Here is a 15,986-nt window from a genome sequence, read left to right on the forward strand (position 1 = left end):
AGCCACTGGTTACAATAGTTTTGGGTTTGCAGTGCAGCTAACACTAATGCCCTTGAGTCCATCTGAACATAGTTGTACAAAAGACTTGACTCCACTTAACACATGCTTCTGGTTCAAAGCAAACTTTTATGGAAGAGAAATTGCATGAATAATTTTTTTTAACAACCTATTACGTCACTAGTAGGTTATAAAGGTCATTAGAGATCTTCATTCAAATTGTCTAGGGAAATAGTGCTTATTGTGACGTTTTGCATAAATGCAGAATCTGTAATACCGTTGATTTCCAAATAATGTTCCACGAGCCCCAAAGACAAAATAAACCAACCGCTTAAGACATGCATTTACAGATGGAAGATGGACGTATAACGGAGAGAAATTGTCTCCAATACAGAACAGGCAGTAGTAGAATACAGCGATCAGGTTCTATACTGATCAAAAATATAAACTCAACATGAAACAATCTCAAAGATTTTAGTGTTAGTTCATACAAGGAAATCGGTCAATTTAAATAAATTAATTCGGCCCTAATCTATGGATTTTACATGACTGGGAATACAGATATGCATCTGTTGGTCAGATACCTTAAAAATAGGTAGGGGCGTGGATCAGAAAAAGTCAATCTGGTGACCATTTCCCTCATGCAACGTGACACATCTCCTTAGTGTCAAGATGATCAGGCTATTTATTGTGGCATGTTGAATGTTGTCCCACTCCTCTACAATGGCTGTGCAAAGTTGCTTTATAATGGTAGGAACTGGAACATATCGTACACGTCAATCCTGAACATCCCGAACTTGCTCAATGGGTGACATGTGAGTATGCAGGCCATAGAAAAACTGGGACATTTTCAGTTTCCAGGAATTGTGTACAGATCCTTGCGACATGGGGCCGTGCATTATCATGCTAAAACGTGATGGTGGCACGCCAATGGGCCTCAGTATCTCTGTGCATTCAAATTGCCATCAATAAAATGCAATTGTGTTATCCATAGCTTATGCCTGCCCATACCATAACCCCACCACCACCATGGGGCACTCTGTTCACAACGTTGACATCAGCAAACCCACATGACGCCATACACATGGTCTTCGGTTGTGAGGCCAGCTGGACGTACTGCCAAATTCTCTAAAATGTTGGAGGTGGCTTATGGTAGAGAAATGAACATTCAATTTACAATTGCATGCACCCCCAACTGGAGACATCTGTTGCATTGTGTCTTGACAAAACTGGCCTTTTATTGTCCCCAGCACTAGGTGCACCTGTGTAATGTCATTCTGTTTAATCAGTTTCTTGATATACCATACCTGTCAAGTGAATGGATTATCTTGGCAAAGGAGAAATGCTCACCAACAGGGATGTAAACAGATTTGTGCACAACATTTTAGATAAAGATTTTTGTTCATATGTAACATTTCTAGAATCTTTTATTTCAGCTCATGAAACCAACACTTCACATGTTGCATTTATTTTTGTTCAGTGTACAAATGAAGTAAGCCAAAGATGTGTCCCTTTATATCCTTCTAATTTATGCCACCTATATGTCATTGTCCACCTGTAGTAGAAAAGACCCACACAAACACGAGGCTTCAGGCACCCACGTTACTATAAAAAGAATAAGGGCTCCATTCAATCCATATCAAATGAAGCGATACAGATTTCACGATATAAATTATTTCAAGGTAATTTCTGAATGAGCCAACATATGCAGCATTTACCATGAATGTAGTCTCCGCCCAATGCTAGAACATTGCCTTTCAAATTTATATTGGGCTGTGGTGCCAAATTTCTACAAAATGGATTGAATAGAGCCCCAAATAAAAATTAAAAGGAAAACAAGATACCACTAGATCACCAATCCCCCCCAAAAAGTACAACGTTGAACTGCTTCAGTGGGGTTCTTTGTCCCATTCTCCTTCCATCACACAGACATGACCAGTAAGTAAACAGCAATTGAAGTAAAACAAAGTGTCATAATTCTGAGAAGAACACTAAGGTCATGCCCCTTGTTTGGCATTTGTCAGTATTCAAACACAATCATTACATGAACCATTTTGTTGTAATGCAGCATGAAGGTAGTCAACTGCATCCCAAATGGCACTCTATTCCCTATGTTTTGATTTATTTAACCAGGCAAATCAGTTAAGAACAAATTATTGTTTACAATGACGGCATACCCCAGGCCAAACCCTAACGACGCTGGGCCAATTGGGAGTATCATAGGGCGGCGCCTGGAATCAAACCATGGTCTGTAGTGACGCCTCTAGCACCGAGATGCTGCGCCACTCAGTGTAATGCACTACTTTTGACCCAAAAAAACAAACATTAAGAACTGACAGTAAGGATGGGTACACAGGACAGTGCAGATCTCAGGAGGAAAATAACAGGATAGAATGAAGCCACATTTGTATGTCCCATATCCAGTGCAATGCTGTGGCATTCCTCAGTCTTGACATTTTGAATCAACGTAAGTTAATGCAACTGCCGGTCCAGTCTCTCTTTGAATAGTCTTCTCACAATCGCTGGGATGGAGCGTGCAGCACCCAAAGTCTTGCGAGAGAGACTACTCATTGAACAAAGCCTCCCCAAAAGGCAGTCTTTCTCACTATAAACATTTACACAAGAAGAATCACTGCTGCTATTTCAATGACAACTTTTCTAGTAAAAACAAAATATCCCTTCTTGGTGGTTGCAGAGCAGCGCAGGAGTTGACTACAGGCAGAGAATAGAGCAGAACTATCTCTATGATTGGGTATGTGGTATTCTGTATAGCTCCAGCAGTCCAGCCTGTCCTGGGGTGTATTCATTAGAAACCAAATGAACTAAAACAGGGAGGGACTAAATGAACTTGTCCAATAAGAAACCCTAGTTTTTATTCTACATTACAAAACGTTTATTTATATATATTTTGCACTAATGAATACAACCCTGGCCAGTGAGCCTCCAGGCTTCTCTCCCTCAGCGCTGGCCAGTGTAGGCCCGGAACCAGGAGGTGACAGAGGCAGCTGCTGAGGAGATCATGCCCCCGGCCTGGCCCACAGGCTGAGACACCTGCATGGCCATGCTCTGGGACAGGTCCATGGGCTGGGAGGGGATGTCACAGAAGCGTGGGCTGGGGACCGTCTCCCAGTCTGTCCCCAGGTCTGTCTCCTCGTCCGTCACCATCTCGTCCCCGCTCTCCTCCGCCGGGCCGGCCGCCTCCGGCTCCACAAACTCCATGGAGTCCTCCAGATCTGCAGTCACCTCGTATGGACCAGTCCTGCACAGAGGGAGGAGATAGGGTGCCATTTGGGATGCAGACTATTCAACATAGAATGCGCTACTTTTGACCAGGGATTTTCTTACCTGCCCAGGTTCTTGTTGTCGGGAGAGACCAGGAACATGATGTTCCTCAGGGTGTGGTGAGGGTGCAGCAGCTCACTCTCAACATGCTGCAGGAGAATACACAAAACTGGTATGTGCAGGGTGTCCACCCACTTGGCCCAGAGTGGGTGAAAACATACATTGGTGATGTAATCTCACTTCCTTGTCATAAAATACATTGTACAAAGACAAATATGATTCATGTTCTGAATGGTTCAGTAGGGTCTTTCTATAACATATCATTACCATTATATCCCAAAAGTTAGATTTCGTGGCCTAATACATCTGATAATAAGCGCTGAGCTCTGTTGATATAGCAGTACGCTTTCTCGCAGCGACTTGAGGATTTTACATGGCTGTGGTGGTCGTCTGCAAAGTTGTTTCCGCGGATCGCAAAAAGCCAAATGAACTCAAACTGAATTAAATGTAAAAAGCTTGCAGTACACTCATTTCACAGAGATACGCTTATTTCTGTGAGAAATCTAAATAAGAACTGGAATTTCACATTATGTATGCATGTATAAAAAGGTATAATGAAATCAAAACGCGTATAGTAAAATACTAGGTCACGTCTCAAAATCAATACCCATCTTACCTCTATTTTGACATTTTAGCATTTGTGGCACAAATCCCATTCAAGTCACAGGACCGATATTTACATTTTTCACACGTTAAAAACATCTGTAAGTGACTTTGTAGAGTTTCACAATCATTTTTTTATAGATACTTTGGGATTGTTTGGACATTAGCAAAAAATGCTAAGATCGGTCCCATGATTTGAATTTGTGCCACGAATGCTAAAACTTTAGCATGTAGAAACCATGCGAGGGAAAATAAACCAAAGCATGGATTTCTGTCATACCTTGTCCATAGAGTGCTTACACAGTAAGGAAACCAATGTGTCATTTTGTAAATTTGGGTGAACTATACCAAACACTGCTTAGAACTCAGAAGAGCAGCAGCGGAACAGCGGCAAGGGGGGAAAACTTAGAGGAACCATGCTCTGTAGTACCTGTGAAAAGCAGAGGTGGAGGATGTTGGTGTTGAGCTTGGTGACAGCACGGGTGAACCTGTACCTGCTCAGGCTGTCACCACAGAACTCACTGTTGCACAACTTCTTGGGCAGATTGACATCCAGGATATGAGAGAGGATGTTGATGAGCTGGGTAGCATAGCAGAGAGCTGCACTGATGGTGTGGGCTGGGTTGATGTGGTCCAGCTCTGGAAATGAAGGCTCTTAATGATCACAAATAGCCTTGGCACAGTACAAGTAAATATGGTCAATTGTTCATCTCTAAGTAAAAGATGTTCCTCTCAATCAGCTAGTAGTTTCTTCTTTTGGTAAGTGTGTGGCGCTACAAAAGTATACTCAAATATATTTAAAATGTATGCACTAACTGTACTGTAGGTCACTTTGAATAAAAGTGTGCACTAAATGGCAAACGTAATCATTACATACAAAGTATTTGACTAAAAAGTCCTACCTGGCCCCTCATTGGTGCTCTTGTCTTCCACCCAACTGTAATAGGGGGAGCAGTCCCCGTTGCTAGGCAGCGTGACCCTGGGACCGGTGATGCTAATGCTGGTTTCTCCATTCTGGTCATCCCAGATCCAGCGCCCTGACAGGTAGGTGGTGCGACGGGCCTCAGCCAGCTCACTCACCGTGCTGGAGGTCAGAGCCAGGTCACACTCTGACAATATGTCCGCTGGGTCCCTGAGAGACAGAGGAGCAGAGAGGAACATCTCTAAAACTCTTCAACCAGTAGATGAGAGGGCAGTATAGATTAATGTAGGCCTATACTTGATGTCTATTGCTAAAGCATCAAATCCCTGGATAGACTATTGGTCCTGTCCTTGAAAAAAACTAAAAGCCCTGAGTCATATTCCGGCCAGCCATGGAGTAATACAGTATATAAACTAAACTCAGCAAAAAAAGTATCGTCCTCTCACTGTCAACTGCGTTTATTTTCAGCAAACTTAAGATGTGTAAATATTTGTATGAACATAACAAGATTCAACAACAGATATACAATGAACATGTTCCAGACTTGTGACTAACAGATATTGAATAATGTGTCCCTGAACAAAGGGGGTGGTCAAAATCAAAAGTCAGTATCTGGTGTGGCCACCAGCTGCATTAAGTACTGCAGTGCATCTCCTCCTCATGGACTACGCCAGATTTGCCAGTTCTTGCTGTGAGACGTTACCCCACTCTTCCACCAAGTTCCCGGATTTTTCGGGGGGAGGGGGGGGGGGGGGGGTGGCCCTAGCCTGCACCCTCCCATCTAACAGGTCCCAGACATGTTCAATGGGATTGAGATCTGGGCTCTTCACTGGCCATGGCAGAACACTGACATTCCTGTCTTGCAGGAAATCACACACAGAGCAAGCAGTATGGCTGGTGGGATTATCATGCTGGAGGGTCCTGTCAGGATGAGCCTGCAAGAAGGGTACCACATGAGGGAGAAGGATGTCTTCCTTGTAACGCACAGCGTTGAGATTGTCTGCAATGACAACAAGCTCAGTCCGACGATGCTGTGACACACCGCCCCAGACCATGACGGACCCTCCACCTCCAAATTGATCCCGCTCCAGAGTCCAGGCCTCGGTGTAACGCTCATTCCTTCGACGATAAATGTGAATCCGACCATCACCCCTGGTGAGACAAAACCGTGACTCGTCAGTGAAGAGAGCTTTTTGCCAGTCCTGTCTGGTCCAGCGACGGTGGGTTTGTGCCCATAGGCGACGTTGTCGCCAGTGATGTTTGGTGAGGACCTGCTCTACAACAGGCCTACAAGCCCTCAGTCCAGCCTCTCTCAGCCTATTGCGGACAGTCTGAGCACTGATGGAGGGATTGTTGCAATCCTGTACCTGTCCCGCAGGTGTGATGTTCGGATGTACTGATCCTGTGCATGTGTCGTCACACGTGGTCTGCCACTGCGAGGACGATCAGCTGTCCGTCCTGTCTCGCCGTCTTACAGTACGGTCATTGCAATTTATTGCCCTGGCCACATCTGCAGTCCTCATGCCTCCTTGCAGCATACCTAAGGCACGTTCATGCAGATGAGCAGGGACCCTGGGCATCTTTCTTTTGGTGTTTTTCAGAGTCAGTAGAAAGGCCTCTTTAGTGTCCTAAGTTTTAATAACTGTGACCTTTTTAATTGCCTACCGTCTGTAAGCTGTTAGTGTCTTAACGACCATTCCACAGGTGCATGTTCAATCATTGTTTATGGTTCATTGAACAAGCATGGGAAACAGTGTTTAAACCCTTTACAATGAAGATCTGTGAAGTTATTTGGATTTTTACGAATTATCTTTGAAAGACAGGGTCCTGAAAAGGGGACGTTTCTTTTTTTGCTGAGTTTATAAGAAACCCAGGGAGGTCTCTGAGGAGTAGTGGTACAGACAATGGGAGGAGAACTGACTTGACTTCTGTGCACATATATTCTTCTTAGGGCTGTGTATGTGTCGCCATATGCACATGCACATTTTATTTGGGGGAGTGAGGGAAACCGTGTTGCTGATACTGAATCGAGGAATCGCTTCCTTTACCACTTCCCCCTCCCTCACAACCTTCTCCTGACCCCTGATCTCTAACCCCTCCTCAGGTCCTCTGAGATTGTGAGCACTAACAGAGGTCAGAACTCTCAATCCTCAAAGGATTATGTCAGGGTATTCTATTTACCCAGCAGTTGGTGGAGGGCACTCCTCAAACATTGAATAATTAGAGCAGTTTGCCAGTAGGAAGGTGTAGCAAGCTCATTGGATGGTACAAGAAGCGTGTCTGCAGTTATCTTGGCCAAAGGCTGTGTACAACCGAGTACTAGCTCCGGGTACTAGCTCCGGGTGTCAATAATTTTGCCCAAGCATTTGTCTTTATTCTTTTAAATTTATAAACTTATGTTTTCAAAAATAAAATTGCATCTGCAACATTGAAAATTCAATAGGTAACTAATTATTATTTTTCTACTTATTTGAAGAAAACAAAAAAATTGGGACTCCTTTATATATTTGGATGCAATTGTATGGCCCTGCTGCATGAGGTACAGCGTCACTGACCTGCTGCCCTGTTTCTCCTCCTGTGTGGGGAAGATGTGAGCAGTGAGCTCCAGGATGTGTCCCTTGCGGACCTCAGCCAGGTGATCCAGAAGACCCTGCAGCTCCTTGCCCTTCTTCTCCAGCAGTTCTCCCAGCCGCTGGTTGTGTCTCTCTATCTTGTCCCTCTTCTCCTGGTGGCGGCTGGCCCGCCGCTGCAGCCTCTGGCTCTCCTCCTGGGAGCGAAGCAGCAGGTCCTTACCTGCGGGGGAGAGGGACGGATACTATGTTGATTGATATGTTTAATGGACGCATCCCAAATGAAAAAAGTTGTGGACTATATATGGAATATAACGCTATTTGGGAAGCATCCAATGTCTTCCACTATTTCAAATGCCAGGTTTCATAAAGACATTACGCGGAAAGTATAAAGAAGACAATACATTAAAATGTAAACATCTAGGGTCATTCGTTACTGATTTGAATGTCCGTTGGTGCCATGTAACTCACCACTCTTCACCTCTTCGTTCCCACAGCCAATGGCCTCCTTCAGCTGCTCAATCTTCATCTTGCATGACATCATCTTCCATTTCTGAATGAAACCGAACACATTAGATTTGAAAAGAATAGGCAGGATATTGACACATAGAAACACACAGAGGCTACATCGCGTAGGGCAGAGTAAATTAAGTTTATCATGTTCTTGTGTGTTGTCATAACTTAACTTACCAGCTGATCTGCCTGGACCTTCTTATCCATGGCAGTAATGACCCTGGTAAAATAGAGTGTATATTTATTCATATGATTAATATAATGAGACATTCCTGTATGCAGAAACGATTGAAAACAAACAGCAAAGTAGTAAGATATTATTCAACATATTCATTATTTTTTAACTCCAACTGGTCTTCAATTTTTACCTCTGTTCAAGAAGTTCTTTCTTCTCCTTCAGCATTTTAAGTCTTGTCAATTTTTCAGTGTATCTATAAAAATATATATATTAAAAAAATTCATTAATAACCCAATGGCATGTTAATTTTTTCTCTGACTGCAGCTCAGCAGAATGAGTGAAGTGCCCCCAACATGCTCCAAGCACAGGAATTGAGCGAGAGAGTGGCTTAGAACGAGCTACTTTACAAAAACAAGTTGAGATTAATTTAACTATAGAAAAACTAAATTAACTGCCATTAGACTACTAGCTAGTCATTGAATTCTGGAAACTCACAAAAGCATGATAGAACAAGTAAAGTAAAGTATTAGGCCAATGGCCCTTCACGACTTCACTAACAAAGAGCCATGACACCACATGTCATGAGTTATTTTTAGTTTCACTACACTAGAAAGTTAGGACGCTAGCAAGCTACACTGTTTAGTGTGAGATGGTTGGTGCTCAAATGGCTTGATTATTCATAACATATAGCTAGCTAGGTGTTATGTTCCCCAAACAGCCCTACTGGGTGTAACGTTCCATGGTTTTCTTGTAAACAAACTACCTTGCTAGCTAGCCAACTAACAACAACCTAGTGCTAAGAGCTAACGGTTTGTTTATGGCAATGCTAGCTTATTGTAAATATAGCTAGCCAGCTATCATGTTTGTTCGATTGTTGAGTGCTAAAATCAATCTTTGCTGATGATGCCGCATAACTTGTCATCAGTGACATCACTTAGAGCCGTGTTATGAAGTTAGCTAAATGTTAACACGCACAGTTCGGGGTTTCTACCGTCGAAGTACACGAAATCCCCTGCCTGGATGCATCGGGCACAAGTCAGCCTGCGCCTGGCGGTGTTGCAGAGAGGACATCTCTCCACCGCGACATACAGACCCTCCGCGTCGTCCACCGACTCCACCATCAGAGATCCAGGGGAACCTGCGGTGGTTGTGGTGTGTAGGTGGTGCGAGCGAAGTGGTGGCCGAGCACTGGGCAGTGCTCCCAAAGTCCCTTCGCTAGGGCCGAAGGCTCGGACTTCGCTTCCCGCTGAGGATGCCATGGAACTGCCGTTCCAGCGCTAGCTAAATGACTGCTACTCTGGCTAACTAGCTACATAACTACTGGTATACGGTCTGACACTCTTCGTTGCTTCTTGTAAACGTTACGGGTATGAAGTCTTAATTTTCGGTTATTTGGCAAAGCCGGCTATTAGCTAACGTTAGCTAGCAAACTGTGTCACTGTTTTTTTTTTTGTGACATGGTTTGTTTATGTATGTATGGTCACGTGACCATACGTACAATCTGAGTCTATGCAAAGATCTGTTTACTTTTGAATGTAGCTAATCTTTGGTTTTATATGGTCTATGCTACAGATGGATATAATCTTTGCTGTAGGGCAGGGATGGACAACTTTGATGGTGGTAGGGGCCACAAAAAACAACTCATCACCAAATTGCGAGCAAAACATTTTAGCAGCCACCCAATTTTTAGCAGTTTCTAAACCCAGAGGCGCAACATCGCGAGACTTCTGGGAACGCTTGGGAAACAGACCAAGCAGGCCAGTCCTGGGTTTGGGAAGTAAATGAGAAGTGAAACCTAGATTCGAGCCAATGTTTAAAGTAATTGTACTTGCTATTACTCTAACCTCGTGAGTGACAGACACATGTTTTCATTTGTCATAAACGACTTTATATCGAAGCCTCTGATTTGACGGCCTGCATATGCGCAGTTCGGTGCGAGTCGACCGTCAGACCCGATGACGTGTATATAGGCATGAGTTTTAGCCACAGATAGAACAATTCGATTTTTAGAGAGGTTAAGTTATAAAAAAAAAAAGCTTTGGTTTAGCTAGCCAACGTCGCCATCACATCGTCTAAAAGTGTGATCGGGGATTTCTATTGGAGAAGCAGTTTCAGGCCACTTTCACGGCAGCTACTGTCTTTGTTTTGTGCAATGTTACATACTGCATTTTGCCATGGGGTGTAAAAAAATGTTGCAGTTTTAAAGCAAGTTTGCTGTAATTCTACACATTTTGACATGGGGTAGAGAAGATTTAGCGATTTTATAACTAATTTCATGCAATTCTACTAATTTTGCCATGAAGCAGAGGGGAATATTTGCAGGTTTTAATGATTTGAGACAAACTAACAACATCAATGGGGCCCCCCGGCCTGTAATTCAATCATGATTACTACATTTAGAAAGCTAGCCGCTAGACTAATTTACCAATCTAAATCATTTTAGCTGACGTGGGCCAATCGAGTGACTGACATAAGAAACTGCTGATGCCAAATCAAAGTTTGTCACGTGCGCCGAAAACAACAGGCGTAGACCTTACCATGAAATGCTTACTTACAGGCTCTAACCAATAGTGCGAAAAAAAAAAGGTGTGTGTGGGTAAGTAAAGAAATAAAACAGTAAAAAGACATTTGAAAATAACAGTAGCAAGGCTATATACAGACACCGGTTAGTCAGGCTTATTGAGGTGGTATGGTTAAAGTGACTATGCATATGTAACGGATGTGAAATGGCTAGCTAGTTAGCGGTGGTGCGCGCTAATAGCGTTTCAATCGGTGACGTCACTTACTGAGACCTTAAAGTAGTGGTTCCCCTTGCTCTGCAAGGGCCGCGGCTTTTGTGGAGCGATGGGTAACGATGCTTCGTGGGTGACTGTTGTGTGCAGAGGGTCCCTGGTTCGCGAGGGGACGGACTAAAGTTAAACTGTTACACATATGATGAACAGAGTAACAGTAGCGTAAAAAGAGGGGTTGGCGGGACAATGCAGATAGCCCGGTTAGCCAATGTGCGGGAGCACATTGAATTGCACCTTGAAGTGTATTATAATATTCTCTCTTACAACAGTAAGTTTAGACCCTAACTTGCAACAGTAAATACATGAGGGCTGTCAGTTGTTGATACCTGCTGTAAGGAGATGGTTACTTTACATGTGGATGGGATCAGTGTAACTCACACCTGTTATGAAAACAAGCATGTTTTATTATTACTAGTTCTCGAAAACCCTGTAGTTATCTCCACACACAGTTGACTACAATTCCAATGCTGTTTTAATGTTAGTAATCACTTGCAAAACATTTTTGAAACATGCGGATATTCCCCTTAATATCAACGAGAAAGGTTTTAAAAAAGATGCACTTACTGTAGCAGTTTTGAACAGATCCATATGCTGTGTGTGCATCCAGGTGACGAACTACACTTCCGAGTTACGCAGGTGTTCGGAGCACACCAGATAGCTAATTAGCACAGGTGGCTGCCTCGGTCTTCCTTGAACAAGCGCTGTCATATGGCCGCGTGGGAACCCTAACCCTATAAAGGTGTGTAGTAATTGAACCTTTTGGATTTAGAAAATATTTATCTGATATGTTCCTTATGTTTCCGAAATCGTACCGCAAGCGATGTGTTGTAACGTTCGAATGAGCGTTTGTGCTCTTAACAAAACTCCCCGGCCAGAAGATGTCATCAAAGATTTTTATAAATAATCCAAGATATACCACAGCCTGTCGTTTCCAATGGGAGCAAATTAATCATAGTGGGCAGAGCCAAGCACGAGCTAGTAAGATCCTATTGGCTCGTTCTAGCATCTATTTGCATATTTCTGTTAGGGAACACATACTCTGAAGTGCGCCAGTGCAATAACTCAATTCACCCTTGCACTCCTTCTAAACAATGGATAAAAATACAAAAAACTTTGGCAAAGGGTAAAGTCTACAAAAATGTGTCCACTCTGTTCGTAACAGATTGTTGTTTTGGGAACAGAAATTGTATTGAGATAAAGTTTCATCTATGAGAAATTTTGCCGAATGTCTACCAAAATTCACTCACCACCATATTTAGTGGCGAGTGAAAATGCCAACCGAATGCTTCAGATTTATACATCTGTGATACTATCGTCAATAGGCGCTATAGGTTGTTAGCGTCTACGAATGGGTTAGATGTATTACATGCAAACTTTCCTTTTATTAATTTCTTTGAGATGGTCAATATTACATTACAGATTCATCCATCCACCATTACAAAATTATAAAAGTATATAAGTGCACCATACACACTTTCCACAAGTGTAGCCAACACTCAAAATGAAATTTTTTGGACACATTCATGTTTGTAAATAAATGTAGATACATTTTCTTCACCCATATCAGCATTAGAATTGCACTACTTATTGCTTTCTGAATCCTTTCAGAATGGGGTAGATGTTCTCAAAGGCTTCATAGATCTCTCCACGTTCCTTAGCCCCTGAAAGAAAATGTACAGAAGATCTGGCTGCATTTTGTTAGCGGAAACTTTACAATGTAAAAAGCAAGCATCTGAAGCATGTCAACATAGCATGGTGGTTTGTGGAAGTCAGACAGAGAAAACACCAGTGGTCAACATACGTACCTGTCAGAACCACTTTTCCAGACACAAAGATCAGTAAGACAATACGTGGTTTCACCATACGGTAGATCAAACCAGGAAACAGCTCTGGCTCATAACTAGAGGGCCCAAAACCACACAGTTAGTTAAAGGGAACCATTTAGAAATATCAAAAAATATGGCTCTGGTTACAGGAGAATAGGTTGCTCAGGTCTGGAGTATATTTGACTGCTGTAAAAAAAAAAAAAAAAAAAAAACATTGAATACTGGAAATCCTCTGAATATCAGTAGGTCCAGTGTGTTGGGTAGAGTAAGCCTTAAGGCTATACTGAAAACCTTTAAATTAAACCTATTTGGCCTTAAACTCTACAAAAGAAAATGATAGCGGAGCCGCAAAAGCACTTCTGTGCAAGGGTGTTTATTTACACAGTGAAAACAAAACATGAGTACTGCAGCACTAACATACATAGTGTCAAATCAAATAAAATGCTGCTCATGTATGGGGTTGGAAGGCCTCAAGCTCTTAATTGTCAAAGTATTGTTCTTAACTGTACACTAAGCATTTAACTTTTTTTCCCCCCTGTAAAAAGGAATTAATAAAGGCAAACATTAAACTTCAGCATTCAATCAACATAATGGACAGCATTTTTCTGACTAAAGGTACTTTACAGAGCAGACACTCAATATGTCACAGTGAGTGTACCTGCTGAACTGCTGATGAGTCAGCACCAGACCCTCCAGCCGAATGGGGAAGCAGACATCACAACTCCCCACCATGTTCTGGATCTTGAAGTCCAGGAATTTGGCGGGAAAGCCCAATTTCTGCACCACACGAGCATACTTGCGGGCAGCCAGTCGAGACTGCTCCTCGCTGTCAGAATAGACAGCAAAAACAGAGGAGTTGCTTGAGGAATGAGGGGATCATCTTTATCCACTTTGGGATAAGGGCTCAATGAGCTCCCTCCCCTTTTCTCCTATCCTTGAGCAATGACAGGTGCAGTACAGCAAATTATTTATTTAGAGTAAATCATCTATGAGTGGGCCCTGGTAAAGGACAGAGCATCAGTGTTCAATAGGGCACACCGTAACAAAACATCTTGCAACAGAAAATAAATATGTGCTTTTATTGGACAAATTCAGGTTATACGTCCCTGTTTCTTAACATTTTATTTTCTACTGAACAAGACCATGGTTCATGGTGTCTGTGGTGAACTGTTCTTCCTCCTCACCTCTTGGCTCCTGTGCAGACCATCTTTCCAGAGCTGAAGATGAGTGCTGTGGTCCTAGGTTCCCGTATTCTCATAATGACAGCAGCAAAACGCTGAAACAGAGTACAATGCCCACATTATGGCTTGACACCACCATATTGACTTAAACATTGTCTGGGCTGGGCATACTTTGATTACCTTGGGGTTGTACTCAGCGTTTCTGGCTTGAAGAGCGATGGATTTCAGGTCCAGTGGGCAAGCCAGATTCACTGTAGATACAATATTCCTGCACATAAACAACAAATGGGCTCACTTGCAAGCACCGATCAATATATAGAGACTAGACAACTAGGAGGCTTTTTGAAATGGTACCCTATTCTTTTCATAGTACACTACTTTTAATCTGAGCCTATCCTGGCCAATATCTGTATAGTGCACTAATTCATTTCCCAGGGTCGTATTAATTAGTGAAAACCATAGCAAAACGTTTCACAACAGAAACCATTTAGAGCATTTGGTGTAAACGGTTTATGTTGCACTAATGGATGGGATCCTGGTTATCATAACATTCATCACGCACTGTAACATGGGGATTATTCCAGAACTCTCAGCCACTGGAGTCATGGGGGTCATAGGCGTCATGGGACAGAAGGTAGAGGCTCCCGTCACAGCCGGCTGGTTAGGGTCAGTCTCAGCAGACTCCTCAGGCCTGTAGCCATCGAACACGCGATCTTGTGTCATGTTAGCATTAGTAGCAGCATTTCCACAGGTGTCCTCTGGCAGGTCATCAGGCAGGAAGCTGAGATCCAGATCCTCCCCGATGTCCTTCTCCGGTTGGCTCAAGGAGGAGAGAAAGGATGGGTCCTGGAGCTGAGGGGCACCCTGTAAGCCCAGGTCCCCTTCAAACAGGAAGCCAGATGCGTCCTAGAAATCAGACCAGAGAAGAAAAAATAATGAGTGGAATTAGATGCATCCTTTAGTCAGTTTATCTTGTGTCACTTGTCGATGAGACCAAGTGGAAAATTAGGATAAAATACCTGTTGGTTGAAGTCATTTAAAATCAAATGTTGAGGTCAATTTAGTTAATTTTACTGAAAGATACTCAGACTTCTTTCCCTTTACCCTGACAATCAGGACCACTGGCTACTTACTGGTACATTTCCAATTGGGTCATCAAAATAACTCTCCAATGCTGAATCTTCATCCATGATTTATCATGTAGGAACAGCCAGGATTTCTTTAGACACAAGTGGGAGCCTTGGGGGCGTTCATTGACTGACAGGCGGCTAAATTGGCTACAGGTGTGAATGTCTATGCCCTGCAGGAGTAGCCTGTTTCTGATAACTAGGCCACAGTACATTGTGCGCTGAAAATAGAGTATTTAAATGATAATATTATAATGAACCATAGTAGGGATTTAAAAGTTTTGACGCTCACCTGATTCTCATGCTATTTTGATAAATAAATAAAAATATATAATTATAATATTCAAGTCTGTCAGAAGAACTTGAGATGAACTTTAGCAATTGTTTTGTAGAAGTAGACCGATACATGAGCGTTACAGGAGGTAAACAACTATGTACAGGAGGTAAACAAATATGGAATTACTGTATTTCAAGAATTCTACATAAATACCATCTAATATTACACATCTTTTTTCTATAAATAATGTTTGTTGGAACATTTAGAATATTGAATTAGCAGAAATAGCCCCCAAATATGACAATTTTAAACTGAAATGCTTTAACGTGTAATGTAATGGCAGAAAATATAAATGCCGTGAAAAAGTGTGAGAGACTTTCCTCAGGCACATGGTGAGTTAAAACTTTTTAAAAAGGTGACATTTGTAAAACTGTACAATCCGTTGCAACCTACCCAGTGAAGCAATAATATTAAATAAGTCGTGTTCCTTCTATCTCAATAGATTACCACAATATGAGTTAAATTACCCATAAAACCTAGCAGTCAAACATGGAAATGATTCCAATCGTTTTTTCCACCATTCATTTTTCCCATAGGGGATTTTTAGAAACATGTCAAATAAGAGCTGTGTTTCGTGTAGACTTACCCTGTCGTGACA

At 42.5% G+C, this 15,986-nt stretch overlaps 2 protein-coding genes across 2 annotated transcripts; both read right to left on the bottom strand.

Annotated features, from left to right (window-relative positions):
- Nucleotides 1-1,406: 1,406 nt before the first annotated feature.
- Nucleotides 1,407-11,801, bottom strand: LOC129812808 (beclin 1-associated autophagy-related key regulator-like). Its single transcript, XM_055864690.1, has 10 exons — nucleotides 11,482-11,801; nucleotides 9,101-11,014; nucleotides 8,316-8,378; nucleotides 8,125-8,167; nucleotides 7,906-7,987; nucleotides 7,420-7,657; nucleotides 4,845-5,074; nucleotides 4,373-4,581; nucleotides 3,343-3,428; nucleotides 1,407-3,256 (listed from the first exon to the last, which is right to left on the bottom strand). Exons 2-10 carry the CDS (start codon nucleotides 9,382-9,384, stop codon nucleotides 2,956-2,958), a joined length of 1,536 nt encoding a protein of 511 aa, XP_055720665.1. The 5' UTR covers nucleotides 9,385-11,014; nucleotides 11,482-11,801; the 3' UTR covers nucleotides 1,407-2,955.
- Nucleotides 11,802-12,491: 690 nt separating this feature from the next.
- Nucleotides 12,492-15,114, bottom strand: LOC129812498 (uncharacterized). The gene is made up of 7 exons (XM_055864115.1): nucleotides 15,058-15,114; nucleotides 14,487-14,830; nucleotides 14,105-14,192; nucleotides 13,928-14,019; nucleotides 13,402-13,569; nucleotides 12,723-12,817; nucleotides 12,492-12,578 (listed from the first exon to the last, which is right to left on the bottom strand). The coding sequence occupies exons 1-7, from the start codon at nucleotides 15,112-15,114 to the stop codon at nucleotides 12,502-12,504; spliced, it is 921 nt and encodes a 306-aa protein (XP_055720090.1). The 3' UTR covers nucleotides 12,492-12,501.
- Between the last annotated feature and the right edge of the window lie 872 nt (nucleotides 15,115-15,986).

The sequence above is a fragment of the Salvelinus fontinalis genome, chromosome 16 (genome assembly GCF_029448725.1).
Source record: "Salvelinus fontinalis isolate EN_2023a chromosome 16, ASM2944872v1, whole genome shotgun sequence".
NCBI lineage: Eukaryota > Metazoa > Chordata > Actinopteri > Salmoniformes > Salmonidae > Salvelinus > Salvelinus fontinalis.